Raw genomic sequence first — 27,775 nt, 5'->3', positions numbered from 1 at the left:
AAAGAGGGGATTCTGACCCTCTGCTCCTCTCTTGGGAGACCTCGTCTGGAGTATTGTGTCCGGTTCTGGAATCCTGAAGAAAAGGAGGAGATGGTACTATTGGAATGGGTCCAGAGGAGGCTACAAGGATGATCCGAGTGCTGGAGAACCTCCCATACGAGGACAGGCTGAGAGAGTTGGGGTTGTTCAGCCTGGAGAAGAGAAGGCTCTGAGGAAATCTTAGAGCGACCTTCCAGTACCTGAAGGGACTACAAGAAAGCTGGGGAGGGGCTGTTCACAAAGGCTTGTGGGGATGGGATGAGGGGCAATGGGGATAAACTGGAGAGGGGCAGAGTTAGACTGGACATAAGGAGGAATTTCTTCACTCTGACAGTGGTGAGGCCCTGGCCCAGGTTGCCCAGGGAAGCTGTGGCTGTCCCATCCCTGGAGGGGTTCCAGGCCAGGTTGAATGGGGGTTGAGGCCCCTGATCCAGTGGGAGGTGTCCCTGCCCATAGCAGGAGGTGGGACTGGACGATCTTTAAGGTCCCTTCCAACCCAAACCAGCCCGTGTTTCCGTTCCAGCTGAAGGCCCCGCGGAGCTCTACCCGAGGCGCCCCTTCCCGCCAGCCCTTCCCTCCAGGGCTGTTCCAGCACCCTCCGCACCGCAGCCCGGACCCGGGGGGACCCGCCCAGGTTTCCCTCTGCCTGAGGCGGGACGCGGAGCCCCTCACACACCTGTGGGAGCGCCTTCCCCCCGCCCCGGCCGGGGAGCGGGTGGAGGGCGGGTCTGGGCGCGCGCAGCCCCTCTCTCACCCGAGCGAGTTCCCCCTCCTCCGCCCCCCAGGCCCACCGCCTCCCCTTCCCCATCCTCCCCCGCTCCTGAAGCCACTGTGGGGGGACGGTGCACATGCAGCCCATCGCTCAACTAAAGGAGCTCTCCCCATCACCGGAGGAGCTCTGCGGTTGGGGGCGTCTGTTCTACCCCACCTGCTCCGCCCCGGAGCCTCTCTCCCACCTGCGCGAGCGCCCCCTCCTCCTGCTCCGCCCCTGGAGCCCCTCGCTCACCTATGGCAGTGTTTGTCCCCCCTCCCCGCTCTGCCCCGGAGCAGCTGTGGAGGGGTCTGGGTGCTCGCGGGCCATCCCCGACCTGCGCGACCTGCGCGACCCCCTCCCCCCCAACTCCGCCTCCGGAGCAGCTGAGGGGGGGAGCGGTGCACGTGGAGCCCCTCGCCCGCCCGCGCGAGGCCCCCTCCTCCCACTCCGCGGCTGCACACCACCCTCGGAGCGCTGCGCCCCTCCTGCTCCCCCCGGAGCCGCCGGGGGGTGGCGGGACGCTCCGCAGGTGGCCGAGGGCCTCCGCGCCTCCCCGGCACCGAGCACGGAGCCGCTGGAAGGGGAAGCAGAGCCCCTCGCTCACCTACGGGCACGCCCCCCCTCCGCCCCGCCCACGGTATCGCCCCCCCGCCCCGCCCCGGAGCCGCTGCGGGGGCGGCGCCGTCGGGGCGGCAGCGGCGCGGAGCTGCGGGGATCCCCGTCAGAGGGCGAAGCGGCTCGGGACGGGTGAGCAGCGCAATGGGGGGGTGAGCAGCGCAATGGGGGGGGGGGGCAGCGCGGCCCGGCTCGGCTCCTCTCCGTTAGCCGCGCTCCTGGCCGAGGGGGGAGACACCGAGTCCCCGGGAGGACAGAGCTGCGGGGTCCGGGAGCCCCGCGTTCAGGTGGGGCCGCCGCATTCCGCGCGGATTCCTGGCATTCCGGAGCCCGGGGCGCTCCGGCGGCTTCGTCTCCCTTTCATTCCTTTTATGCTGCTTTGGCGAAGGGTGTATCCGCCCTGTGCGTGTTCTTTCCATGGGAAAAGCTTAGAACGACGGCCCCGCCGTTTATTCTTCGCAATTCACTTCGCATCGGATCTGATTTACGTCCCTCCCGCGCAGTGACAACTTCATGTGGTCGTGTGGGGGGGGTCTGGAGCAGCAGCTGCGAGAGTCATGGGGCGGGTTGGGTTGGAAGGGACCTTAAACACCATCCAGTTCCACCCCCTGCCATGGGCAGGGACACCTCCCACTGGATCAGGGGCCCCAACCCCCATCCAACCTGGCCTGGAACCCCTCCAGGGATGGGGCAGCCACAGCTTCCCTGGGCAACCTGGGCCAGGGCCTCACCACTGTCAGAGTGAAGAAATTCCTCCTCATGTCCATTCTAACTCTGCCCCTCTCCAGTTTATCCCCATTGCCCCTCGTCCCATCCGCACAAGCCTTTGTGAACAGCCCCTCTCCAGCTTTCCTGTAGCCCCTTCAGGCACTGGAAGGTCGCAATATGATCTCGTCGGAGCCTTCTCTTCTCCAGGCTGAACAACCCCAACTCTCTCAGCCTGTCCTCATAAGGGAGGTACTCCAGCCCTCGGATTATCCTTGTAGCCTCCTCTGGACCTGTTCCAACAGCTCCATATCCTTGTGTTCAGGATTCCAGAAGTGGGCACAATACTCCAGATGAGGTCCCACAAGACAGGAATAGAGAGGCAGAATGGTCGTTACGGCTTTGATCTTTCTCCTATTTTTCTCTTTAGAATGTAAACAAAAAAATCACTGCGCTGTAGTTTGAGTAGTTATCAAAGTAGAAATAGTGGAAGCCTATCGTTGGAAGTTATTTTATCTGAACATCTGGACTGCCTTTATCTGCATGCACTGATGTAAAATGAATCCCTTAGATGAATCAGAACCCGTAGGATATTATGGTTTGTGGCATACCTGTGTTTATTCGATAGATTCGGTGTCTGGTACCTGTTCTGTCACACATCCTGGAGTTCAGGATGTCTTTATAGAGTTGGTCTTAACAGAACTTCAAAACTTTCGTAAAAAACATAATTCAAATGGCAAAACCAATCTTACTTTTCTAAGGTGCTTCAGAGGATTGTGTTTGGCTAGTGATTATATTTTGTAGAAGTGTCATTGAATTGTCTCTCTTTTTTTTCTTATATTAGAACCAGAATAAATTTGCTTACACTCACTGCGTGTACTAAACCAGATGTGGTTCCTGCTTATTAATCTAAAAGTATACTGAGTTGCTATAAGGTTGACTTTCTTTTATTTATTGATTTATTTTAAATACTTAGTGTTAGTTTGAACTAGGGTCTTCTCTTTTGGGAAGAAGATAATAAATGGAAAAGTTTTCATACAGTATTGGAATGTACCATCACTAGTGTAGTAAGCAGCATGTTCTGCAAAGGAGAGATGATTTGTCGTGTTACGAAATGCAATTATACTGCTTTTTATTGTGTTATTCTTTTTGAGGCAGTCACATATACTTTTTAAAACAGAAAACTCTAAAATCAGAAATAAATATTTCTAATTTTTATTAAAAAGTCTCTTAGGCCATTAAGATAATCTTTCATAGAGGATAATTGTTATTAGTGGAAGATTTTTTCAGTTTAATATCCAGATATATTTCTTTAAAAATTTATATGAGTTAAAAAAATGTAGTGCTTCAAGTATCTTATAAAGGGACTGATATATTTTCATGTATGTATTTACAATTTAGAGATTGGTTTGAAATTTATTAATAGTTGGAAAATTATTCCTAGTTGGTTTGCGTATACCTTGAATTGCAGCTGAAATTACCTGTTTCCAAATTCCACCTTAGTGCAAATACACAGTAGGAAAGATTATTTTAGCAAATGTGAGCAGTGTTATGGCAGTAATAAAAAGGGAGAGCATTTTGATTGCAGAATTTGTGGTGATATTCTGAAGAAGTCTTCTCTGTGAGTGTATCCCACAACTTTTTTGGTTTCTGACTTAGTTTTGTTTTGCTTTTAAATCTAATAAATGGGATGATTGCTTAGGCTGCCTGAATTGCCTCCAAGCAAAACAGCTTATTTTACTTTCTGTTAATGGCATTACTAGATCTCACTGTCACTAGCAAAATGTCTGAGAATACACTTAGGTTCCCCTGATGGGGTGTGTATTGGGGATGTGGAACTTCATTCACGACAAAAATGATCTGCAGAGTAGCCTGTGTGAGGAAGTTTACCTCAATAAAAGGATGACAAAGCTGTGAAAAAGGTATTGGTGGCAGTATTCTGTTCCTTCTTTTGGTTTACCTTGTGTAATAGGAAGTTGACCTTTCTGGATCTATTGGTGAAACTGGTTTGTCTGGGCTCTGCAATGTCATCTGAAACATGTAGGTGAAATGGCATGACCTCAAACTTGAATTTTCAGATCTTTTGTTGTGGAGCAATACAAGATGAACATACATGCAGGGAGTTTATTCATCGTGGACCATGGTGGGCGATTATTAATTAACAATAGCTACTTAAGTATTTTGAGGCCAAATAATTCTGCTGGTGTCAGAAACTAAAAGTAGACAAGTACCACTTCATTCTGCAGGCTGCTATTTTACCATTTCTGCTTTTTGAGGTCATAGTGATGATGTCATTATCATCTGGCCTTTTTGCTATGTTGGTAGTGTGAAAATGAATGTATTAATATCAAGCATGTGAACCTGATTATGCAAAATAATATTCAGCCTATGGCAGTGGCTACTTGTGTTGATAGAGGGGAACTAGCGAGGATCTGGTGAAGTTCGCTGGTGCTAATAGGTTTCTGAGAAATGGCAATGAATGCTAAAACAGTGGGCCATTTCTCCAACTTCTGCATGCTCTCTATGCAACTCTGAACGGCAGCAGAAATGATAGAGGTAACTATTGCCTATGTATTCAGATAAAGCAGGCTAAAGAAATGTGTGTTTCTTCTTTCTTCTGTCCCACTTCTTCTTCCTTTTTAGGGGTGGGAGGAAGTTATCTTCTTCCTGATCAGTTCAGTGATAGGATTCAGAGCTGGGCTTTACAAAGATCTACATTTTTATAATATAGAGATTAACCTATTGAGATTCACAACTGTGTCTTGAATGGCCAAGGTGAGATGAAGATGTTAGAATTTCTTTTGTTTTGTTGCTAGGTCTCAACAAACTGCATACTGATGGTACTGACTTGATGCATACTCGACTTAAGTTTGGCAGTTCACAGGGCTTTTTAATACTTCTTGAATGCTGTGTTGGTAGGATGTGCGGAACCCCCAAAAAGGTTGGTTTTGTCATTTCTGTCCTTACTTGGAAAAAGAATGGAGAAATCCACCCCCTGCCTGCCCCGATCTGAGAATGCTACATTACCAGGTTATTTTGTGAGGGAAGGTATTTCACGTGCTTGTGGAGTGTTTATTCTAGGCATATTTATCTGGAAACATTAACACATCTCAGAAATTGCTTTGGCCTTGGCTCTCTGAGCAGAGGTAAATCTAAATGGTAATGTTTTCTAGTATAGCCAAGTATGAAAATTTAATATTTAAACCTGAGAAATTAACATGCTAGGAATGTAAAGATGTAGTGAAGTAGTTGTGGAGTCCCCACTGTTTGGGTTTAGAGCTCAGTGTATTTGCTGTGACCTTGTACCTTCTCTGCCAACAGAGCTGGCAGCCTGCTTGAAGGAGTTTATCCAAATGTAGGCTTATAACCTTCTCTTTTATGTGGAAGAGTGGATGACAAAACAATCCATAGCCAAATATTTTAATTACATAGTATAGATTTTTCATCAATGCCTCTAAACTTGTTGCCAAATTAACTCTGTTTTAAGTTAAGTTGATCAATATTTTATATTTATGAGATGTGTTAACCAGATTGACAGTATTGGATTTAAAATTAATATTCTATAGTAAACTTTTAACATTCTACTTGATTTTGGTAAAGACAAGAGATGAGTGAGGAATAAAGGTGACTGGAGAAACATCTCAGAAAGCATGTTGACCTAAAAAAAAAAACTCATCAGGGAGATCGGTAAGACTGGAAGATGCCTCTGTTATTACCACAACAAACCCCAGGCAAGCCAAGAGTCAGTCATTACTATTGGAACTGGATGATCTTTAAGGTCCTTTCCAACCCAAACTATTCTATGATTCTGTGATTCAAACAGCTGCATGACTGTCAGCAGTCCAAGCAGGGCACGTATTTGACTCTAGACATTTGCTGAAGCTCATAACTCTTCAGTTATATGTACATTACACATACTGTTTTAATGTAGCTAAAATGTCAATGTGGAAACTATATAAATACGCTATGGAAAAGAGGCTTATTAGCCAGGTTGCCCATGCTTATGCAGTCATGGGCGTACCTGCCGATGTATTTCTGTGTGTGTGTGTACATAAACTTACAGACACTTACAGAGGCCTTGGAAGTAATTATCAGCCATTAGGGATGTTTCTACCCTATTTTTTATTCTATTGAAAGATGTCTTTAAGTACTGTTGAAGTTTATTAGAATGGAAGATGTATTTTATGTATATAAACACACTGAAAAGTAGCTAATGATTTATGATCTATTTCAACAGAAAGCATAACATAGAAGTGGTGGGTAAAATTTGAGCTTTTAAATAGAGATGGATGAATGTTTTCAGTGATGTGGTTCAGGCTCAGAATACTCTTAGGCCTTGTTGAAGTTGTTAATGGGCTGGAGTATGCCTTCATGCAGTCATGTGCGCACCTGTGGGCAAATGTTCAGCGGTAGCAGCGTTTATTTGTAAGTACAATTGCCATTTAGTGTTACATTATAATGCCACAAACACTTTAAGCTTGATAAAGAAGCAGCTCTACCTCTCATCCCGCTTCCCCCATTAATTATGCTATCCACGGTGAAGGTGAGGACAGTGGGAGCTGGTTAAACCTGTGCTCCGTGTAAACAGAGTCCCCACCAGGCAGCTTTGGCTTCATGAGCCTGTCTAAGTGGTGCATCTCCTGGTGGAGCAGTCCCGTACGCTATGAAGCTCCCTTTCTCTGTGGAGTTATCTAGGTTCTCTTGTCTCTGCTCAGCTCTTGTCTTTTAGACAGAGTGTGGTGATATCATCTTGTCTCGTGGTGGCTGGGCTCAGGGCCCACAGTTCTGACTGCATATTTAAATTCTAAAATGCATGGTTGAGTTAGTTGAAAGAAACTAGATGAGTGTGAAGCCCAGTGTTGAAAGAATACAATGTAGTTAAGACAAAGTTTAACAATAGGAAAATGGGAGCCATAACTGGCTTGAATACACATGGCGCTGTGGCCTTATGTTGGCTGTGTAAATATGACTCCTAAAGCCTTTTTAACATGTAGTTTTTGTTCTTAAATACTTTCATCCTCATAGAGATTAACCCTTTTCTGTGTGTCTTCATATAGGCAAGAACTTGGTCTCTGCATGCAGTTGTACTCACACAGCTCATCCTTAATTTTCTTTAGGAATAAGCTGTGCTTATATAACGAAGGTTACGATGGTTGCATCTGTTGTGTTGCTGTAACTGCAGTTTCTGTAGATGAGATTATGTATTTTTGGGTGGGAATACTGAGAAGTTCCACTGGTATGTCACACTGAAAGCCAAGGAGTAATTTGGAGTAGAGGAACCTTTTTATTTATTTATTTTAGATAATATTATAGATAATTACATGTTCTTGAAATGCCGGTAAAACTTTAACAAAGGTGGCCCTAAGTCTGTTTCCGTTTCTTTCAGAAGGGCTTTCTAAGAGATTTTATTTTAACAAACTTGAGATTTTTTGCCTGAGCCTCTAAAAATACGAACAGGATACTCCTCTGTTTACGTGATAATGATATCATTGGGATGTATTAAGATAATTTCCTTTGGAACAAAATACAAAGTTTCTAACACTGACAATTGGAGGAAAATGTAGTGAGACAACATAGAATCTCTTGTCGAGTGAGTGTACTCATATCACATGTTTGGATACAAACCAGCTATTGTGTTTGAAATCACAAACTGCTTTTAGAATCTGTAAATATCCTTGTGTCACTCAGCTCTTGTTTCTATCAATACCTGGGCAGATATGAACATTTAGAATTTGATGAACTGGAAGATAGTGTATGAAAGAAAATTTCCTTGATGACTTCATTACTTTTTTTTTTAACCTTCTCGTTTACAAATTTGTCATAAAAATGAGGAAAGATTGAATGTGATTGATATCATGTGTATGTAATTAACTCCAAGATCAGTATTTATAAGATTCTGTTATTTGCTTGCTCTTTGTGTTTTGTATAAATGCTGATTGTATTGCAGTGGAGTCAGGATACTTCAAGTGCAAGTAGATAACCCCAGTAGATTGGATCCTGTGTTAGTGGCAAAAAAGACCTTGCACAGGTGTAAATGAGCCTGTGAGGGAGGCAAAACAGCATAGTGGTGTAAGTATGCTTACACGGGTGTTCATGTCTACAGAAAGCTTGAACCAACCTAACTATTAACAAACAAATGTAACTCTTGATCTTCCTCCAGTGACATAACAGGACCTGGGACTAGTTGAGACAGGCGGCATGAATTAACTTCTTGGAACTGTATTTCAGATACAGGTTGACTTCTGTTTCACTAAACTTCTAATGTGCTTTTTTGTCTCTGATTCCTTTTTGTTTATGATTCATGAGACTCTGGAAACTAATGGCTTAAATAAAAAGAGAGCTTTTTAATAATGATACAAAATATATTGCAGTGGTGATAGTTTAGAATATTACATGAGAAATTTGGGTTTTCATAGTATTTTTATCATTAACAAAATTTAAGGCTTTAATTTCCACTCAGTAAGCAAGGCTAGTAGGTCATGCCATATTTCCTCTGGGGATAAATCCTGTAAAACTATGACTATATGGCTTCTACACAGTAGGTTAAGAAAATGCGATATGTGTTATGTCCTTGTCTTCCATCAAACTTTGACAGTTTATGAGACCTGAGGATCTGCCAAAATGTCTTGTTGACTTACTGCCATCGAAGCAGATTTTCCTTTTGAAAAAAAAATAAATCAAAAATAACCAGCAAAACCTGCTAGTTGTCACACAGCATTTGGCTGATCTGTCATATACTTTCATAGGACTAACAAGATGTTTTACATTTGAGACATCAAGACCTCACACACAACATTTTTCAGCCAGAGGGAGCATGAACCAAACTGTAAATAAGTGAACAGCAATTTTTGCTGTAGCTGCTGTTAATAGTTCTTCCTACCGAAAGTCAGTATTTATATTTATTTATTTATTTATATTTAATAAATAAATTTTCCCGTCCTTCAAAGGGTGGCTATTAATATTCTGTTTTATTTCCTGAGTATCTGAATAAGGTTGTTTAATATTTGGGCAGAACTGAAGCTGAAATCCAAGACTTACCCTCTTTGCCATACTGCATTTAGGGAGAAATTGATAAAATATGTGTAATTTGCGCTAACATGGCTGTTTGCTTCCACTAACAGCTATGGAAGAAAACTGCTATTTGGGATTTTCGTCCTGCAGGGAATTCTAACTTGTCATCCCCCGGCTGCCATCTGAAATCAGAACAGCGAATGATATTTTTCACAGTATAAAAGTGAAAGTGGTCAATTCAGAAATGTATAAATTCATTTATAGAAGTTTTAGGTACGTCTTTGATGCTGACATTATTAAATCTGACTGTCAATAAAATAGATCTCTCTCAGGACAATTCTCCACCCCCTTCCCCCCCCGCCCCCACCTGCAGAAAGTCTGCATATACTGAATTATGACATGATATATTGTAGAAAATGCTCTGTAGAGGCCTTTGAATGGTTTGAATTTTGACCACTGGACAGGGAGCAGCAGTTTATGGACAGTATGGGGACAAGAAGAAATTGCTGTTGAAGTTTTATTGTGTTCCATTACTGTTATAATTTTCTTTGTACTAATTGTGAAGAGTGACTGCCAAATACGATACAAATGTAATTTTATATAGACTAAAAATATACCGCAAGTAGGAAAAAAATCTTAAATAGGATTAAGGAATCTACTGGAAAGAAGGCAAACTTCTTGTTTTTGATGTCTTTCTGTTGCTGGATATTGTCAGTTTGCTTTTAAAAGAATTTTTATATCTCTTTTTACAGTTTAGAACTTTAAAATTTCACTCTTCTCCCTTCTGCTGCCCTATAAGTAGTAGATCAAGTAAACTCAGCTACCCTGGAGCTAGCTTCCTTACAGACTAAAAGGGACAGTGCTGTGGTTTAACCCCAGCCAGTAGCCAAGCACCGACATCCACTTCCTCACTCCCCGTCTGGTGGGATTGGGAAGAGAATCAGAAAAGTAGGAAAACTTGTGAGCTGAACTAAAGGCAGTTTAATTAGTAGAGCAAAAGCTGTGCCTGTAAGCAAAAGAAAACAAGGGATTCATTCAGTACTTCCCATCTTCAGGCAGGTGTTCAGCCATCTCTAGGAAAGTAGGGCTCCATCACATGTAATGGTTACTTGGAAAGCCAAATGTCGTCACTTCAAATGTTTCCCCCTTCCTTCTTCACAGAATCACAGAATCACAAGGTTGGAAAGGACCCATTGGATCATTGAGTCCAACCATTCCTAACACTCCCTAAACCATGTCCCTAAGCACTTCATCCACCCGTTCCTTAAACACCTCCAGGGAAGGCGACTCGACCCCCTCCCTGGGCAGCTGTTCCAGTACCCAATGACTCTTACTGTGAAGAATTTTTTTCTGATATCCAACCTGAACCTCCCCCGGCGGAGCTTCAGGCCATTCCCTCTTGTCCTGTCCCCTGTCACTTGGGAGAAGAGCCCAGCTCCCTCCTCTCCACAACCTCCTTTCAGGCAGTTGTAGAGAGTAATAAGGTCTCCCTTTGGTCACTTGGGTCAGCTGTCCCGGCTGTGCCCCTTCCCAGCTTCTTGTGCACCCCCAGCCTGCTCGCTGGTGGGGTGAGCAGCGGAAAAGACCTTAGCTCTGTGTAAGCACTGCTCAGTAGTAACTAAAACATCCCTGTATCAGCTCTAGTTCCAGCACAAATCTGAAACACAGCCCCATAACTAGCACTATGAAGCAAATTAACTCACTCCCCCCAAAACCAGCACAAACAGCAATGCTGGCCCATTTTCCTGAAGCCTTAGGTCGTAGCTCGTCTCAACATCAATGAAGCTTCCACCCCCGTGCTTGCAAGGCGTGTTTGTGAGATTGTGTTCCATCAAGCGTAAAAGCATTATGGTTTTTGGTCTTTCCGTGAATTATTCTGTCTGTTTCCTTTTCTTTACCCTCAGAGTATGTAAGTTTTCCTTCCTCTTCTCTCCTAAAGTTATTTCCTGTCCTTTTTCCATAGCACTGTCATTTATTATGGACCTAACACCCACTTTGTCTTCGTGTGATATTTATTGCTGGTGCTTTCTGAATAGTCAGCTACACAGAGAATCTATTATTTAGCTTGGAGAGCAAACTCAGTGTTATATAAAGCTGGAGGACAAATTTCATAGTTCCTTCCTGGCATTTTGCTGTGCACATGTGAAAAGTTACATCCCTCTTTTTTAGAAAAGGCAATGATTAAATAATATGGCAGTGACTGACTTTTTTTTTTTTTTTTTTTTTTTGTGGTAAGAAAATTTAGAAATAACTTCATGAAACCAAAGGTAATTTGATAAGTTTGCTTTTAATGACTTTAATGAATTCAAAAAGTTCACTCCCTGAAGAGAAGATAGTGTGGTAAGCCCTAATCTTCCTTTAGTGAAAAATCTTCAGCTGATTCAGATTTAGGAGTCTCAGGGTTATGAAACTGAATACGAGGAAGTTGCTGGTTTTTGATCATCAAGAGCCTGGGTGGAGTCCTGGTGCCATAGGCAAAGTGGAAAAATCTTATCATTTTTTATTCTTCCATATTCCTTCACTAGATGTATGGAAAAGGAGCATACACAGGATGTGAGGCAATACGTGTGAAGAATCTGTGGCTCTTTATGGAGGCCAAGGAACATACAGGTTGGTGGGATAGTGTCCATATGGTCCCACTCGGCTCCCCCACGCTAGCTCCTGCCAGTCAGTATTCTGCTTGTACCGTATATCCCAGGAGCCCGGTCTGTCCAGCACGGCTAGATGGCCTGCGTGCCTGAAGCACAAACTGTGAGGGGCTTCAACGCAGATGCTTAGAGCCATGTTTAGTAATGAGGGTGTATGGGCAGGATACAGAAGAGCAAACGATGTGCAGAGCATGTTATTTAGCAGATTGGGAAGAAGGTTTTTTGGATAGATCTGTCTTGTAGATTTGGCTAAAGAAGAACTGAAATGGATGAGTGGACACAGTTCCATGCCTTTGTGATGCTGTACAGTTAGGAAGGCTGCAGAGCCGCTGAAAGGAGCAGCCATGTCTGGCATGGGAGTGTGTTTCTCAAAGGCAGTCTTTTCTGCTCGTGTTGGCAGGGAGAGCAGCTAGGATTCCAAATTACAGGGGGGTTCTTTTTTGTAATGTGGGTCTCAAATAACCCCTGGTAGCTAGCTTCAAAATCGCAGTGAAAGGAAATGTTTTGGAGGCATTTCTTTAAAAGAAGTTTTCACCCTGTTAATGCTTCGGTATTCCTCTGCTGTGGCTCTTTGTAGAGTATCATCTCACCACCGAAGAACAAACCGCTACAGAAGAACATGTGGAGTATTGGATTTTCAAACATGAGAAACTCTGCTAACCAGTCCTCTTTATAAACAAAAATGTAGTAGTTCCTATTTCTGGCAAAAAAAAGTTCTTCGTCAAAATGGAACCACTTCTGAGTAATGATAAATATGGGACTTTCATACACAATGAAAACTACTCTCTTGTCGAATTTCATAGGAAATAATTTATCTGGAGTGAATACACTCCAATGATATCTATAAAACTTAATTTTTTACTTGGCGGAACGTATTGGGTTTGTTTGTGCTCGACTATGTTTCCTGAATCTTTAATTGTGTTCTTTTGGACTTGCTCTAGATGAGGACAGGATGTGCTGAACTTGTTGATTGGTAAATCCAGCTGTTTAATTTTACATGGTGTAAGTGTGGAAAACCAGACCATTTCTTTTCTAGACTGGTCACATGTTTTCAGGTGAAACTTTGCTGCTCAATAAAATTTGGCTTGATACAAACAGCAGGTGAATTTACCAATCAGAAGATGTCAGTGTACTTAGATTGTTATCAACTGCAGCTGCACTTCTAATCTCTGAAAGGTATTGATAGTTGTATGTCCTCAACTATATTATTGGCTGATTTAGGAAGTAGAATATTTTCAAAAGAAAATGATTTATTGAAGGAGTTTTCTGATGTCCTGATTAATTTGTATATGCTGTTGAGATATTGGGGCCACAAATAGGGGTTAGGAACTGATTTTTATAAAATAGTAGAATGTCAGTCTTCTCTACCTGGTTAAGAATTTATGCAGAATCACTGCTTCTGTTTTCTGAAAACTGTGTTTTTATACTCATCTGAGACAGCAAATAAAATTACTATCAAGACTATTGTTTAAAATAAAGTATTACTTCGGCAGAAAACCTGGAATAAGAATTTATATCACCCTTCTGGGTTTTTTTTATAAGTAACTGCAAGGAAACAACCAGCAGCCCCACAAACAGGGAAGATCTCTGCCTAACTACTGTTAAAATGTCTAGCCTCTCTTTGTAAGCTTTAGAGTAAACAAACTCTTCTGTCATAACATTTCAGGGCGTCAGCAGACCTAAAGAAGATTAGAACTGGGCAGTTGTAGCCGTGAGTGCCCCCCCAGCTGTCAGCTCCTCTGTCAGAATTTCAGTTGTTAATAGTAGGGAGCGCAAGGCTGGTTAAATTCACCTGAGCGTGCCAGTGGGCAGTTTTTTGTGCCTGAGGTGTACGCTCACCCGTCAGAGTGTTCACATATTCTCATTTTTGACATGATGACGTCCACTAGGAGAGTGGGGCGGACAGATGGAAGAGGAATAGCTTCAGTCCTCTCGTCTTAATCTGTTGCTGGAAGCCTGCCAAAGCCCGAGATGCCGACTGTTCAATCTGTGTGTAGAAGCAGGACTGTAACTGTAATTAAACTATTAACATTATTAGAGGTTTTAGGTTCTCATCAGAAAGGCTGTATTTGATGAAATGCAACACTTTTTAAAATTTAAAAACGCTTACAGTATTGCAAACCCCATGTTTTTGTGTATTGTAAAATAACTTTTTGATATTATGTAGTTCATGGGAGTATTATCCATTGTGGCTTGACAGACTATAAAACAGGAACTCTAAAGTCTTCAAATATTTGAACAGTAGGGTCAGCTGTCTTATTTTCTTGTGGATATAATGGGGATTTATATATATACCCACACAGACAGTTCCAGAAAGATAAAATGTTTTACTTAGAAAGTGCTAAAGCAATAAATTTTTACAAGATTTTATCCTTTTGCTTGGTAAAATTCAGTGTTTTATTAGTGTAATGCACAGGAAGAAGGCAAATACACTTGTTTCTTTATAGTTTTAGAGGCAAATCAAGTATATTAATGTTGAATTTAAGGAAGATTATTAACCTAAATACTACTTACACTATACACTAGGGGTTTGAGTGTTCTGTGGCTGTTTTTTGGGGAGTTGTTTTAGGGTTTTTTCCCTGTTTATTTAATATTTTTAGCAACTTTGCAGCATGTTTCAAAATGGAGCTTTTGCAGTTGCCTTGAATTTGATATATTTTTAATTTATTGCTTATCTATTTTTTTATGCTGACCAATTTGAATAGCTTTTTTTAAGTTTTAAGTTTCTTTTTGTTGACCCATTTTTCTTGTGTTTATTAGTTGTTACCACTGTTGGCAAACTCAGATGAACTTTATTCTTTTTATAGGTCTGCTAATACATAGAGCTTTAAGGTGTAGCATAAACTTTCATGTACTAAGCAATTTGTCTAAAGTTGTTGGCGGTGTTTCTAATCCTCCTAGAATCGCAAAGCGGAGAGCCTTTCTAAAGACATTCGCGTGTTCATCTATTACAGCTGTATTCTACAAACTATGTATAAATCATGGGTTTTTTCATTTGCGTGGTCGCATGCAAGTGTGCCATGGGTGATTTTAACTTATTTAGAGTAGTATCAGCACTCTGTATCCTGCAAGCTCCAATTATTTTTTATATTAGAGTTCTGAATGATTTGTATTTTCTGATAACATTAATTGGGGCACTTTAAATGCTTGCTCTTTGGAAGATACAGAATTAATGTTGCATCTATCATGGACTGTTTGAAGTCTCTTTGTTAGTAATTTTCAGTTATAAAGTGTCTTATTGACACTTTTTCCCTAGACAATCATGCAGATTTGATTTAGGATCTAAGAAACTTTATTTCATAGTATTTATTTTGCTAAAACTTGAGGTAATTTCAGTTTTTATTATTTCGCTACATATCCATCCTAGTAACTTCAGATCAACATGAGATAATGTAACAGTAATATAGAAATGGAAAGCATGGAAGCTTCAAAATACTTACTTTATTTGAAAACAGCTTTTAAAGGTATTGCCTTTTTGTTGCCAGACAAAGAACAGTTTTGAGACGGTGAACGTGGCTGGACCCACTCAACTTTTTAAAGAACAGAGTGGAGAGCCTGGTTTCTTTTGTACCTCAAGCAAGCATTCGTTAGCTTAGTGTGGTCTGGTTCCTCTACACTGTATATTCTAAGCCACAGCTCTGTACAGCACTATCTCTTTTTCCTCCATTGCTTCCTCAGTTACCATCAGTGTAGCTCAAAAAGCTGATTCGAGTGCCCCAGTCAAAACTCCACTAAATCAATGGAGACCTCCTCATTGATTCTGGGTGATTAAAATCAGCTTCTGTTATTTTTACTTTGTCAATTTTTGCATCAGCTTATACATGGAAACAGTGTAATTAATGTGAGACCTTATGAGTATTCAAAAAAGAAGGTAAAAAATGATGGAGAAATACATAGAATGGAGGCCCAGGATAATGAGGTGTGATGGTCCTTGCCGTTTCCTTTCATTATTGCTCCTTCATTTTTCCACTTCCCTTCGCTTTCTCTGTCTCACCTTTGCTTTTCCCTTGTTCTGCTTCTCTTTCTACCCCAGAAAGTCTTAAATGGAGATCAGTTTCACAGTATCTATTTACTTGCCTTTATTACGAGAATTTAAGGCCTGAATTGATTTTGGTGAATTTAATTAGTTCACCAAATCTTTTAATATATAAGGAGTACTTTGACAGTGGGACTGCTTTTTTTTTTTTCTTCATTAAAATAATCACTTGATACGTAGCATCGTATCTAGAGAAACATGCTGATTCCTTCAGATGAAGTAAGTCTGCTGTTGAGAAGGAGCTAGAGTTGTTTTTTTAGGGAGAGGTTTTTGAGGGGAGCATACTATGAATTTTGAACCGAACTTTTTAGCTCACTGTCAGGAAAAGAAGATATTTCTGCAGTTGATTAGAATACCTGAGGGTATTCTAACCTGTGGTATACACAGCAAAGTGAAACACTGCACAAGTTTGTTTTTCCATGACACATCCCGTTGTTTTGGTTTCCTCTTGAAGATCATTCACCATCTTTTAGTGATTTTGGTTTTGTTGGGCTTCAGTGATTACTCAAGTCTCCAACTCAGTTCAAAAGTTTATTCCTCCAGGTTTTGCATCAGTCTGACAGTCTCGTGTTCCATTCCTTTATAGACACAACTCTTACTGCCACAGCATTGCCTTTGCCACTGGAGAGTTGGCTTATAATGCACAATAGATAGTAAAGTAAAACTACCCACAAAACCAGCTTTTAGAGAAAGAAAGAATGCTGTTTTAACATAAAAAGCACAAGTAGGTTCAATTTATTGTTTTCTAGAACTGAAAAGTGGTTTTGGCACATATAAGCTTGGAGTTAGCATTCTTTTTGCTTCTGAGAAAGGTACTATCAGCCTTGGAAATAAGTGAAGTATTTTTCCATTTCTGTTGCTCAGCAAAGTATCTGTTTTAAAGTAGCAACTGGAATTCTCTGGAACAAGCCCACAATTGGAGAATTGTTAAATTAATCTGTAGGAAGTTAATTCTTATGGGTGACAAGGAGATAATAAATGAAGTTTCTTTTCAGCTGTCTTCAGAAACAAATGTTGAAACATAGAAAGCCTGAAGTAACATAAAAGCTAACTTCAAGACATGAGGGTATTGACCTTCCTTGCAGTGCTTTAGTTTTCTAAAACTCATAATGTAAAACTGCCTGGTTGTGTTTTGCTTTCCTCGGTTTATGTTTAAATGTTAATATGGCTGGTACTAACTGCTGTCTATAAAATTATCATTTATTTGTGAAAGATACAGTCTTTCAGTAAATTTAGTGGAGTTACCCAAAGTAAAAGCTGCATTGACTCAAAAAATTGTGCTAAAATTGCTTGTGTTTGAAGTAATTTGATTCCAAAGCAACTAGCATGACCTCCATGTAGGTTATCTTAACAGTTGTTGTTTCTTATCATTTACAGTCATAAACTATCATTACATTGATCCAGAATCAGTGAGTCAGACATTTGTCTTTGTATCACAATACGTTTGCTCTGGGGTTTGTATGGCTTGTATATTGATTTCTCTGCATATTACTGTTAACCTTCATAGTCACACTGAATAGTGGAATAAAGTAATTAAGGAGATAATCTAAAGTATTTAAAACAATGACATTTTTGTGTTTTTTCTTCTATTCAGCTATAATCCTCTGATAACCATGGAACCATATTTTGCTGGTTTTCAGCACGTGCAGCAGGACTATGAAGTCACTCTTGAACTTGCGAGTGAGGAGACTCAGAAAACCAGAAATGCACAGAATTCTAGGACGGGGTCTTATGGTGTCAGTATTAGAGTTCAAGGAATTGATGGACATCCTTACATAGTACTAAACAATACAGAAGCGTGTTTGTCAGAAAATGCCCCTCCTTCTGGAAAAGAACAGCAGGCCATTTCTCAGACTGTAAGCAAGCCACCCACAGACTCTGATACTGCTTTTAAGTTGGAGGACAAAAATGTTTGTGAACACACAAAGTTGCCTGGAACACAGCAGATGCAACCCTGTGTACTTAAAAGCCCAAAGATAACCAACGTGGATGAAAAGGAAAATGGAGTATCAGATTTTAAAGATGGAACAATGAAACCCTCCAATTTGTTGAACTTTCAGAGGCATCCTGAACTTTTACAGCCTTATGATCCTGAAAAAAATAACTTGAATTTGGAAAACTACCAGCCTTCTGCATGCAATAAATCTAAATCTTTTGCAAATGAAGATAAAACCAAGGCAAAGCCTTGGATTTCCTCATCTAAAGTGGTGTCCCTACAGAAATCAAACACACATCTTGCAGAACCAATCAAAGCAAATTCAAAAAAGATACAATTGAACAGATCAGTAGAAAACCAAAATAAGCAGGTGTTGGATTGTCCCAGTAGCACAATTGGCCCCAATGAAGTGTGTGTTTCAGAATCGTTTTCATCTGCAGGAGGCTCCTCATGTGTTAGTCCCACTACTTATCCAGAAACAAGAAAACCTAGACCAGATATTCTTCCCTTCCGCAGACAAGATTCAGCTGGGCCAATATTGGATGACTCACGAAGATCATCCTCCTCATCAGCTACTCCCACTTCTGCAAATTCCTTATACAGATTTTTACTGGATGATCAGGAGTATGCCATCTATGCAGACAACGTTAATCGGCATGAAAACAGAAGATATATACCATTCTTGCCTGGAACTGGCCGTGATATTGACACTGGTTCACTTCCAGGAGTAGATCAGCTAATTGAAAAGTTTGATAAGAAAGTCAATTATCACAGAAGAGGTAGGTCAGGAAAAAGGAACAGAATACATCCAGATGATCGTAAAAGATCAAGAAGTGTTGATAGTGCCTTATCATTAGAGCTTGATGTAAATTCAGGTTATTTAGGTGAATTCAGTAAAAGCTTGGGTACGTCAGCTGAGCAATTACTGAAACCATCTCAAGTTTGCCTTCACAAGCAGTTATCCAGAGATCAAAGGTCGCCTTCCAAAGAGATGAAGATTTCTGCTCGAAGCATTGGAAAACTACAAATGCCTGATAAAGACACTCGGAACAGCAATTACAATTCTTTGCAATATCATAAACAAAATGGAGCTGATGCTGAGAGCTTGGTGTTTAGGTCATCTACACTCCCAGGGCAGAATAAGAGAGAGGAAGTTAGAACAGTAACTTCCACTTTGTTATTGCCAAACCGAATCACAATTCCACCTGATTCGGGAGCCAAGAAAATTTCTGTAAAAACATTTTCATCCATCCCTAATATACAGGTAACTTTGAATTTACTCTTCAAGTTGTGTTTTTGCACTCTAGTGTACTAAAGCTGTCATATTGTTAAATGTGTATTTTTTCCGCTCTTCATTAGAACAAACTCCTATCACGCAATACTTTCAAATGGGATAGCAGAATTGTTCTGCAGAACTGTAAAATATTGTTCCCTTAGTTGCAGTTGTAGAAAACATGGTTTGTAAACCAGTTTGTTCTTGTGTAGCTGAAGGAGGATGGTAGGGCCGAAGAAGATTATTGTATATGATGTTATGATGATTTGTAAGCATAAATGCACAAAAGTAGAATGCTGAAATATATGTAACTTGATGCAAAATTATGTCGTCTTTCTTTTGGTGAGGAGTGTGCTTTCTTCTTGCCAAAACTCCAATGGACCTTTGTGAACTTTAGGTCCACAGCACATAATTATTTTCATAATAGAATAGAGTGGAGAATTTCAGTAGTAGGGGTTGTATTTACAGCCTTCACAGGACTGCATTTTTTGACATTTTATCTTATCCTTTTAGGCAACACCTGATCTCTTAAAAGGGCAGCAAGATCTTGCACAGCAAACGAATGAAGAGACTGCTAAACAGATACTTTACAATTACCTTAAGGAAGGGTTAGTAGACATAGTTAATTTTCTGAGAGGAGACTATTTTCTGAGCATTTATTTTCTACATTTAAAATGTGAAACTGTAAAATCAAAGCTATAACTGAATGAAAAGTATGTTTCATAATTCTCTATCTCAGCTGTGTCCTTTAAGGTATTATAGTATCTCAAAATATCAAGGCAATCAGGAATTTGATGAGGAATTGTATGGGATTTGATTAGATATACTTGACATTTGTGAATTGGAACATTTCTTTTTAAATACTGCTGGAGTTAAGCTTCATGTGATATGGAGGTTCATGAAGAATTCAAAACGTACGTCATGGGAGTATAAGCTTGTGGATTTTTTAAACAACATTAAAAAAAAAGTATTATCTCCTAAGGATTGACAGAAGCTTTCTTCTTTCTGTGTGTTTAATCTGTTGTCCACCTATAACTCTTTTGTTTGGTATTCTCTATCGTTGAAAGATGAAGGAAGGAAGGAGAAATGAATTCAAATGTACGTGATGCACTTAAATTTATTTTCATTCCTGATGTAGCAGGTTCTGGGAGCCAGTGAAGTGTTATTTTATGGTGCAGTTGTTGGGACTTGAAAAACCTAATGCTAATTACTTCTAATTTCAGTATGTTTGAATAATCTACATGCTGTATCCCTGTCTTTCCACAACTCTAGTCTCGTACAAGAGAGCTGCAGTGAAAGGGTGCACTTTTTTTTTTTCAAAAAAATATAATTTTTAATTTTTTTTAGAAAACATTTGCAATATATTTTAACAGCCTCTTTGTAATAGGTTAAACGAATTCATAGTTAAGATAACTTCTGGCTGGTTTGTATTAGATTTTTTTTTAGTTATGGTAATTTTCAATAGTTTGGACACTCTGAAGTTATTTTGATGTTAACAAAATAGTACCTTTAATCATACTGTTTCTTACTTGTACTGTCTGTATTCTAGAAGTGCTGATAATGATGATGCAACAAAGAGGAAAGTCAACTTAGTTTTTGAGAAAATTCAGACTTTAAAGTCAAGAGCTGCTGGAAAGACACAAGTAAGCCATTTGTTAAGTCGCTTTGTTTTGCTTCATAGTGACACCATGTTTTAACAGGGATTTAAAAGCTTGAACCCCCTCGTTGACTTCAGTTAAACTGCTCTTGCAGTCCCTTAGTGGTATAGCTTTATTTTAAATGTGACTTATGGGAAATCTTTCTGTTAACAACTAATAAAGCATGTAAAGCAGTCTACCTTGAGAACTTTTACATTTTGCTTCCACATTTAAGAAGTGAAGCAATGCCTGGTTGTTGCAGTGATGGCATAGGAAGGATTAAATATTTACTTTTGATGATTACTTTATCCTGGAGTATAATTAGTCGAAATGAAAATATAAAACACATCTTAAGAAATTACCAAAATGCAGTGTCTGAAAATCTGTCTTGACATAGGAGCATGAATCCCTTTGATGTCCATTTTTTTGTAGTTGGTGATATCTCAGTCAAATTTGGCCCCAAGTCCTTGTGATTTAATTCATATGTTCCTAATTTGAATTTTTCTTTAAGTTTGTAAATTTTCTGTATTATTGGCAGCATGCCTTGAGCAATTACCAAGAAGGTTCATGAAAATCACATCATCGTTCCTTTGAAAACATTAGCTTGACCCATATAAAAAGTCCCTGGTTAGCTCAAGCAGTTGATGCTACACTTCATTAGCCTTGCTTGTAGTTTACCTTAGATTTTAAAAAAACATTGTTCAAGAACATCTTGGCTTTGTGAGAATAAACATCTCTAATTGTAGGTTTCAGATTCTTCAGCTGAAGTAAAAGCATTGGTGGAACAAAAAGCAGAACTTGAAAGGAAAGTGGAAGAATTAGAGAAAAACCTGGATCTAGAAATCAGGGTACGGCACTTTGTTAAAGCACGTTTTACTTTTTCAAATATACTTTTCTAAATAAGTGACAGCTGATAACCAGCTGCATGTTTTTTGGCTTCCTATGCATTTTAATCCAAGTATACCTGCGCTTTTACTGAAGACTTTTTCATTCTGTGTAGTTGCTCGTAGCATAGTTACACTTTTAAGAAATCTTTTTTCTTTGTGGTATTTGAGAAGCAGTTTGGAGCACTGAATAAAAATGTCAGGCACACGCACATGAAACTTCTCTTAGGTGTCCACAGAGGTAAATGTTAATCTGTTGACTGCAGTAAGACAGACATAGAGTTAGAGACAAACTGTATTACTCATCAGTTGCTGTTTACTAATTACTGCATTATTTTCGCGATGCTGAATTCAAGCTAATTACAGCCATGCTCTAAAGATGTGAGGAGGACAGCTTGGCTTATTTCAATTGGTATTTTGAGTCTGTGATAAGAATACTTCAAACTGATCAGGTAGCACCAAGGAAACTTCACTTCTCATGTTTCTAATAAAATAGAAAAGCAGTGCTTTGTGTGTTTTAATAAACAGTCCAACCTTTTAGTATTTATAAATTAATAAGCACTTCTACGAGTGAAAAATATTGAAGTCTTGAAATGGCTTCTTTCATACAATAAAAAAGAGCCTTTGTTTTATTTTGTTTATGCGTATTCAATTATCTTGCTTAACTTTTGATGTACAAAATTCAGAATAGGCAAACCTCTAAAGAAGAGAGAGATGCTACACAAGCAAGCCTGAAAGATCTTCAATTGCAGCTTGATGAAAGTATAAGTGAAAAAGAAGCCTTAAAAAAGCAGCTGGAAGAAAGTGAGAAGGAACTGAGGCAAAACCTTGAAGAGTGAGTTAATTCTGGAAAGGTTATTAATTGGAAATTGTACCTTTTCTTAAACCTTTTAGATTAAAAGTAACTGTGTCTTTAGAATATGTTAATGCAATCAGACGAAGTGACTATTGTTCTTGTAAGAAATGTTTCTACCATTTGAAAATTTCATGCTTTTAGACTGTCTGGAAGGAAAAGAGAGGTTGATGAATTTATAGTCTTTCTCTTCGTTCAGATTGCTTTTAATATTTCATGGTCATAATACATCTTCAGGTTTTAAAAAATGGAAAACACTCGAGTGCTTTAGTCAAGAGTATAGTACTGGGTTTAAAATAAAATACAACTTTCCACTTAAATTTCTAGTTCTCATTTTTACCCTTCTGACATTTCATTTTTCTACCTCATTATGTTCCATTCCCTTCTGGTGAACATGGGAATAGATTCTTGTATCTTTTTATATATGAAAGAACAAATCAGTATTTCTAGAAATGAAAAAAATCCTGTGTAATTTTTCCTGGTGAGGTTTTTCCAATTGAAGATGGAGCAGGAGCAACACCAGACCGAGATCAGAGATCTTCAAGACCAGCTCTCTGAGATGCATGATGAACTGGATAACGCAAAACATACTGATGAAAGGGAGAAAGAGGTTCTGCTTGAGGTTAGTTATAAAGTACCAGAATGATGAAAAAAATCAAAAGAATTTCATAAAAAGTGGGAACCAAGATACAGGTAAAAGAAATACATGCCTTAATTTTTCCCATTCTATCAATCCAAAACAATAGATCTTTATTAGGTGACCTAAGAAAGCATGTTATAGTAATTGCATTAACACTGAAGGGAATACAAAGTATAAGTATTATTGTTCTGTAGAAAAGGAGAACAAATTACATAATGGTTTAGGAACAGCTAAATTATCCACTATTACCAGATAAATGACCATCTCAGTCATTTTTAACAGTTGGATAGGATTTTGGGCCAGAACAGGGAAGATCAGTGTAAAGAAGGTGTGCATACTAGCAGGGCCAGAAGAGATTCAAAATTAAAAGAACTCGCCAAAACAGTCTCTCAGTTGTTGATTACCTATTAACGGCACCAGGGCGAGAAGAGCAGGGGTAGAGTGTTATAAGTTTTCTGTACCTTGGTGTGAAAGAGGAAATGGCTGTAGCTCTGGTTATAGTAATGTGCTGATAATGAAGTAGAGAACACTACTTGTTGATAAGTGTGTGTAAGAGTATCAGTGCATAATGATTCAAGAGGAAGATTAGAATTCAGAATTTGTCTTAATACCAAAACAATTAACTTCTCTTAATACTAGGGCAAATAAATAGCTTAAGAAACGTAAGCTAGCTGTTAAAATGCAAATTAGGTAGCAAAACCATAGAAGGTAGATCTCAGGAATATTAAAGATATTTTTATGCAAGGGATGCTATGTAGAAAAACTGCTTTGTTTCGTGTAGGTGAGATTTGATTACTCTTTTAAATTACTGTTTTAAATCTCAGGCACCTCAGTTGAAAGTTGTAGATAAGTAGGGGAATATCTGGAATGATGGTGAAAGTACAGAAAAACATTAGCTATGGACTTCAGTCTGAATGGAGGACTGAGGGAAGAGTCAAAAGTACTTGTTATATAATGTTGCTGTGAAGGAGATAGCGGTCAATTTTTGTAAGTTTTGTGGGAATAGAGTAACAAAAAAGAGGCTTAGTTGCAGAGATTTAAAATGAGTGTTGGAAGATATTTTTTATTAATATGGATAATAAACAGTGGAACATAGCTATGTGGGATGGTAATGGAATCCCTTTCACTGTAGGCTTTTAATGACAGAATATATGTTGTATGTCAGCAATGATCCTGCTTCAGTGCAGGGGAAGTTTACATTCTTTTTGAAAGTGCAATTATTCATAGCTTGGGAAACAGCAAATTAGATAGTTCTTGAAGATGTACATTTTTGATTGCTGCTGTTACTTTATTCTGTGTTTGTTTTCATGGATGTGTGTATCCTTCAGATTCACTGACTGCCCACTTCCTTCCCAGGAATTTGGGAAGGGAAATGACTTTTAGGAGGAACATGGTGGGAGGAGGAAGGGCGTAAAGGCATGGACTCAGTTGGGAAGCACTTGTTTTGTCTTCAGCACTTGCAGAAAAAGCTTCATTCTTTACGGCAGAAAAGACAAGGAATTATCATTGGGTTCACTTCTCTTGCAGTGGGAACCAAAGGGTTCTTCTTTGTTGTTATCTACCTCTTTGCTGCAGAAGGTAGGGACTGAGTGAGTTATTGAATTTCAACTTTGGTTTGACTCCTGCTTTATTTACAGATGGCATAACATGACCATCAAAATATTTTGTAGTTTTGCAGTATCGGATATGTTGACCCATCATAAAAACATCAGCTGTATGTTATACTTCTAATAACATTAGAAAGGTTTGGTAAATTTTTAACTTACTATAAAAGCTACAATAATATGTCAGTCATACGAAACAAAGCTGGCCTGGGGGGAACTCATACTTGGATGCTTTGCTTCTCTGAAACACAAACGGATCATCCAGTGGAGCCATTTGTCATGCAATTGTGTTTAATTTTTGTTCTCTAGGAGCTGATGCAACTGAAGCAGGATCTGCAAGAAGTATTAATAGCAAAAGATCAACAAGAAGAGATTTTGAGAAAGAGAGAGAGAGAGCTTACAGCTTTAAAAGGAGCCCTAAAAGAAGAAGTATCTAGCCATGACATGGAGATGGATAAACTTAAAGAGCAACACGATAAAGAATTGCTCAATCTACAACAGAGCCTGGAGAAAGCAACAGAGGTGAAATAAGTGAAATGCAGTTAATCTCTGCAGGGAAAAATCATACCTCTATCAGATGTCCCATACTAGATGCTTTCAGATACTAATGTTTTACTAGCAAAATAAATAGGTAAAGATTTGGGTTAGGAGATTTTTAGCTGCTGATAATTTTTATTTAATACACTTACATAATGTCACAGCTGAAGTAATGATCTTTTCTTCAAAGTTATTTACTACGTTTGCTTCACTGCAGACTTTGAGAGGAAGTAGATGGGAGAATAGCAGAGAGAATCATTTGCTTGTTCTGGGTTAAATTTAACCACTGAAACTTTGAGGATGCCCTGTGGAGTCCTGGTGTGCTTTGCCAGTGATGCTGTTGAAATTAGCATTTTGGAGCTTCTAGCTCTCTGCAGTTTGCAGCCCACTGTTCTTACCTTTAGCTCTTTGTATCGTGTCCCATCCCCTGCTTATGTTGTCACACCTTATCCCTTGAGCTACTTGCTTCTAGCGGTTTTTTGTTTTGCTTTGGGTCCTTTCCATTTATTGTGCTTACCTTTTTTACTGAATGGTCAAATGAATGCTAGAACAAGGGAAACAGCAAGGAGTGTGTGTCTGGAAGCAGATAGGAGGAAAACAAAACTGAAGGAATTACTTCTTCCAGCATCAGCAGGAAGTCTTTGTGAGGCTGAGAACAGGAACAGTTTTCAGGTGTGCCTGTCTGTTACTGTTTTCTAAAGATGTCCTTTGTGAAGTTATCTTTGCAGAGAAAGCAGCTAGGAATGTATTGAAAGATTTTTTTGTAAGCGAAGAGTTCTCATAAAATTGCAAGCATTATTTGTACAATGCCAGTTAATTGTGTCTTTTCCATATACCTTTCCCTCATTTTATTTCTGTCAAATATTAGAGAAAATTTGTAAAGGCAAACTGCTTGACCAATGCAAGTCAAAACAGTAGGCCCTGTTTTATGCTTAGAAATAGCCGTGCTAAGGTGTGTCTTTTACCTACGCTTCATTGGTGTTAGGTGAGTTGCAGTTATCCTACCAGTCACTGCTGAGAACATAACGTAGAACTGAACTAAAATTAAGCTTTAAGCTTGAAGAGGTTTCCAAAGCTTTATGAGCTTCATGAGCAAAATAAGAACACAGATGGAAGTTGGTGAATAGGTATGGTATGACTTAATTTGATAAAGAGTATTCTTGTAAATTATTGCTTTTAAATGTACAGTTTTCTTCAGCGGTTAGAGAAGTTTATCTATACTGGTTTGTTTAGGTAGCCTAGAACTTCAAGTTAAGATTGTTTGGCTTTGCTTAAATGTGTTGTTTCTCTTTGTTTACATCATCGTGAAGGTATTTGACTCATCTAAGCTGCTTGATCTGAATTAATTTTTCTTCTTTGAGAGAAAAGTAGAACATTTAAATTATCAGTTTTTTATTATAAAGTAATTGTAGTGACAGCTTAACCTCAGTGAACCATCTCTCAAAGCTGCTGCATGGTAATTTACTGTATTTCAATTATGGAACTGTAATTACAACTGACAAGAAATGAAAGAGTAGTCTGTTTGGCATAACAATAACACGGCCTGGGAAATGGCTCTATGACTGGGTTGCTGTGGCTTAGAGATAGTTATAAATAGCATTCATTTACTTGCATGACATAGTCTATCTAATAGTAAATTTAATAAGATGTTCAAAAGTGAAATTTAATTAATGTTGCTCTAAGCAGCAGTTCTGCTCTTCCAATTTTACTTTAAGTGACTCTTGTAGGTTTTAAGACTTTTATCATGCTTAATTGGAAGGTGGTTTTTTTTTCTTTTAAATCTTGTTAGTATTAGTACGCTTAATGACTTTTTGAAGCCCAGCATTGTCTCTGTGCCTACTGACTGCGATTAGTTGTTGAGATTGATATGTCATCTATCAGGAAACTATAACCAGTCTCTGCAGGGAGTTAGATGAGTGATCTGCTGTGGTCTTACATATGTTGTTAATTATTGGTCTTGTAATTAATGTGGAATATCCTACAGTGTGTGTGAAAATAGTTTTATACAATTGAAGCTGCTTGAGCTATTAAATATATTTTTTTTATATTATTGCAAGCTGGAGAGATTCTGGATGGTAGGGTACAAGAAATTTACATCAAAGATTAATAGAAAGGGACACTTTGTTGTGTTTAATGAGAAAATCAGGTGTGTAAATGTTGTCACACTGGTTCATCATACATAAAATATGGATATAGATGTTTGATAAATGGGGATATTGGAGTCTGTGTGTACAAGGTTGTTAGTTGCTTATATATCATCCAAATTGGTACACTGAGTAAAGACATTTTGTGATATGTATTAGGCCAAAAAGTTAGTTTTTGCACGGAGAAAGGAAGTAATTTTTGTGCCAGTGTTAAATCAACAGAGAGGTTGGCAAGTAACATACAGTGCACTTAGTCTGTGTGGTTAGAATGCCACATAGATCTGTTTTGAAATCATGTTGGAAATGTACTCAAGGTTATCTGATAGGAGAGCAGAGGGAGTTATTTGTGATGAGTGATTCTTTTCCCGTGCTCACTGATGTGGTGGTAGGTTGGGTTTGTTTTGTTTTTTTTTTTTAAAAGAGATTGTTGTATAAAGCCACAGATATTAACGTATTCAT

At 39.3% G+C, this 27,775-nt stretch overlaps 1 protein-coding gene across 4 annotated transcripts in view; it reads left to right on the top strand.

Moving 5' to 3' along the window:
- Positions 1 to 1,432: 1,432 nt before the first annotated feature.
- CGNL1 (cingulin like 1) overlaps positions 1,433 to 27,775 on the top strand; it is a 61,982-nt gene continuing 35,639 nt past the window's right edge. For 2 of the 4 annotated variants that reach the window (XM_054077729.1, XM_054077732.1), the window contains exons 1-7: positions 17,403 to 19,008; positions 19,531 to 19,625; positions 20,567 to 20,660; positions 21,401 to 21,502; positions 22,225 to 22,373; positions 22,878 to 23,013; positions 24,945 to 25,157. In XM_054077729.1, the coding sequence (XP_053933704.1) occupies positions 17,422 to 19,008; positions 19,531 to 19,625; positions 20,567 to 20,660; positions 21,401 to 21,502; positions 22,225 to 22,373; positions 22,878 to 23,013; positions 24,945 to 25,157 (2,376 nt within the window). In that variant the 5' untranslated portion in view covers positions 17,403 to 17,421. Of the gene's footprint in view, positions 1,541 to 1,575; positions 1,696 to 17,402; positions 19,009 to 19,530; positions 19,626 to 20,566; positions 20,661 to 21,400; positions 21,503 to 22,224; positions 22,374 to 22,877; positions 23,014 to 24,944; positions 25,158 to 27,775 lie in introns of those variants that run through there. The other 2 variants (XM_054077730.1, XM_054077731.1) reach the window with 2 other exon arrangements.

This window comes from Cuculus canorus, chromosome 12 (genome assembly GCF_017976375.1).
Source record: "Cuculus canorus isolate bCucCan1 chromosome 12, bCucCan1.pri, whole genome shotgun sequence".
NCBI lineage: Eukaryota > Metazoa > Chordata > Aves > Cuculiformes > Cuculidae > Cuculus > Cuculus canorus.
Note: the sequence above shows the minus strand (reverse complement) of the source record. Positions and strands in the feature narration are given on the sequence as shown.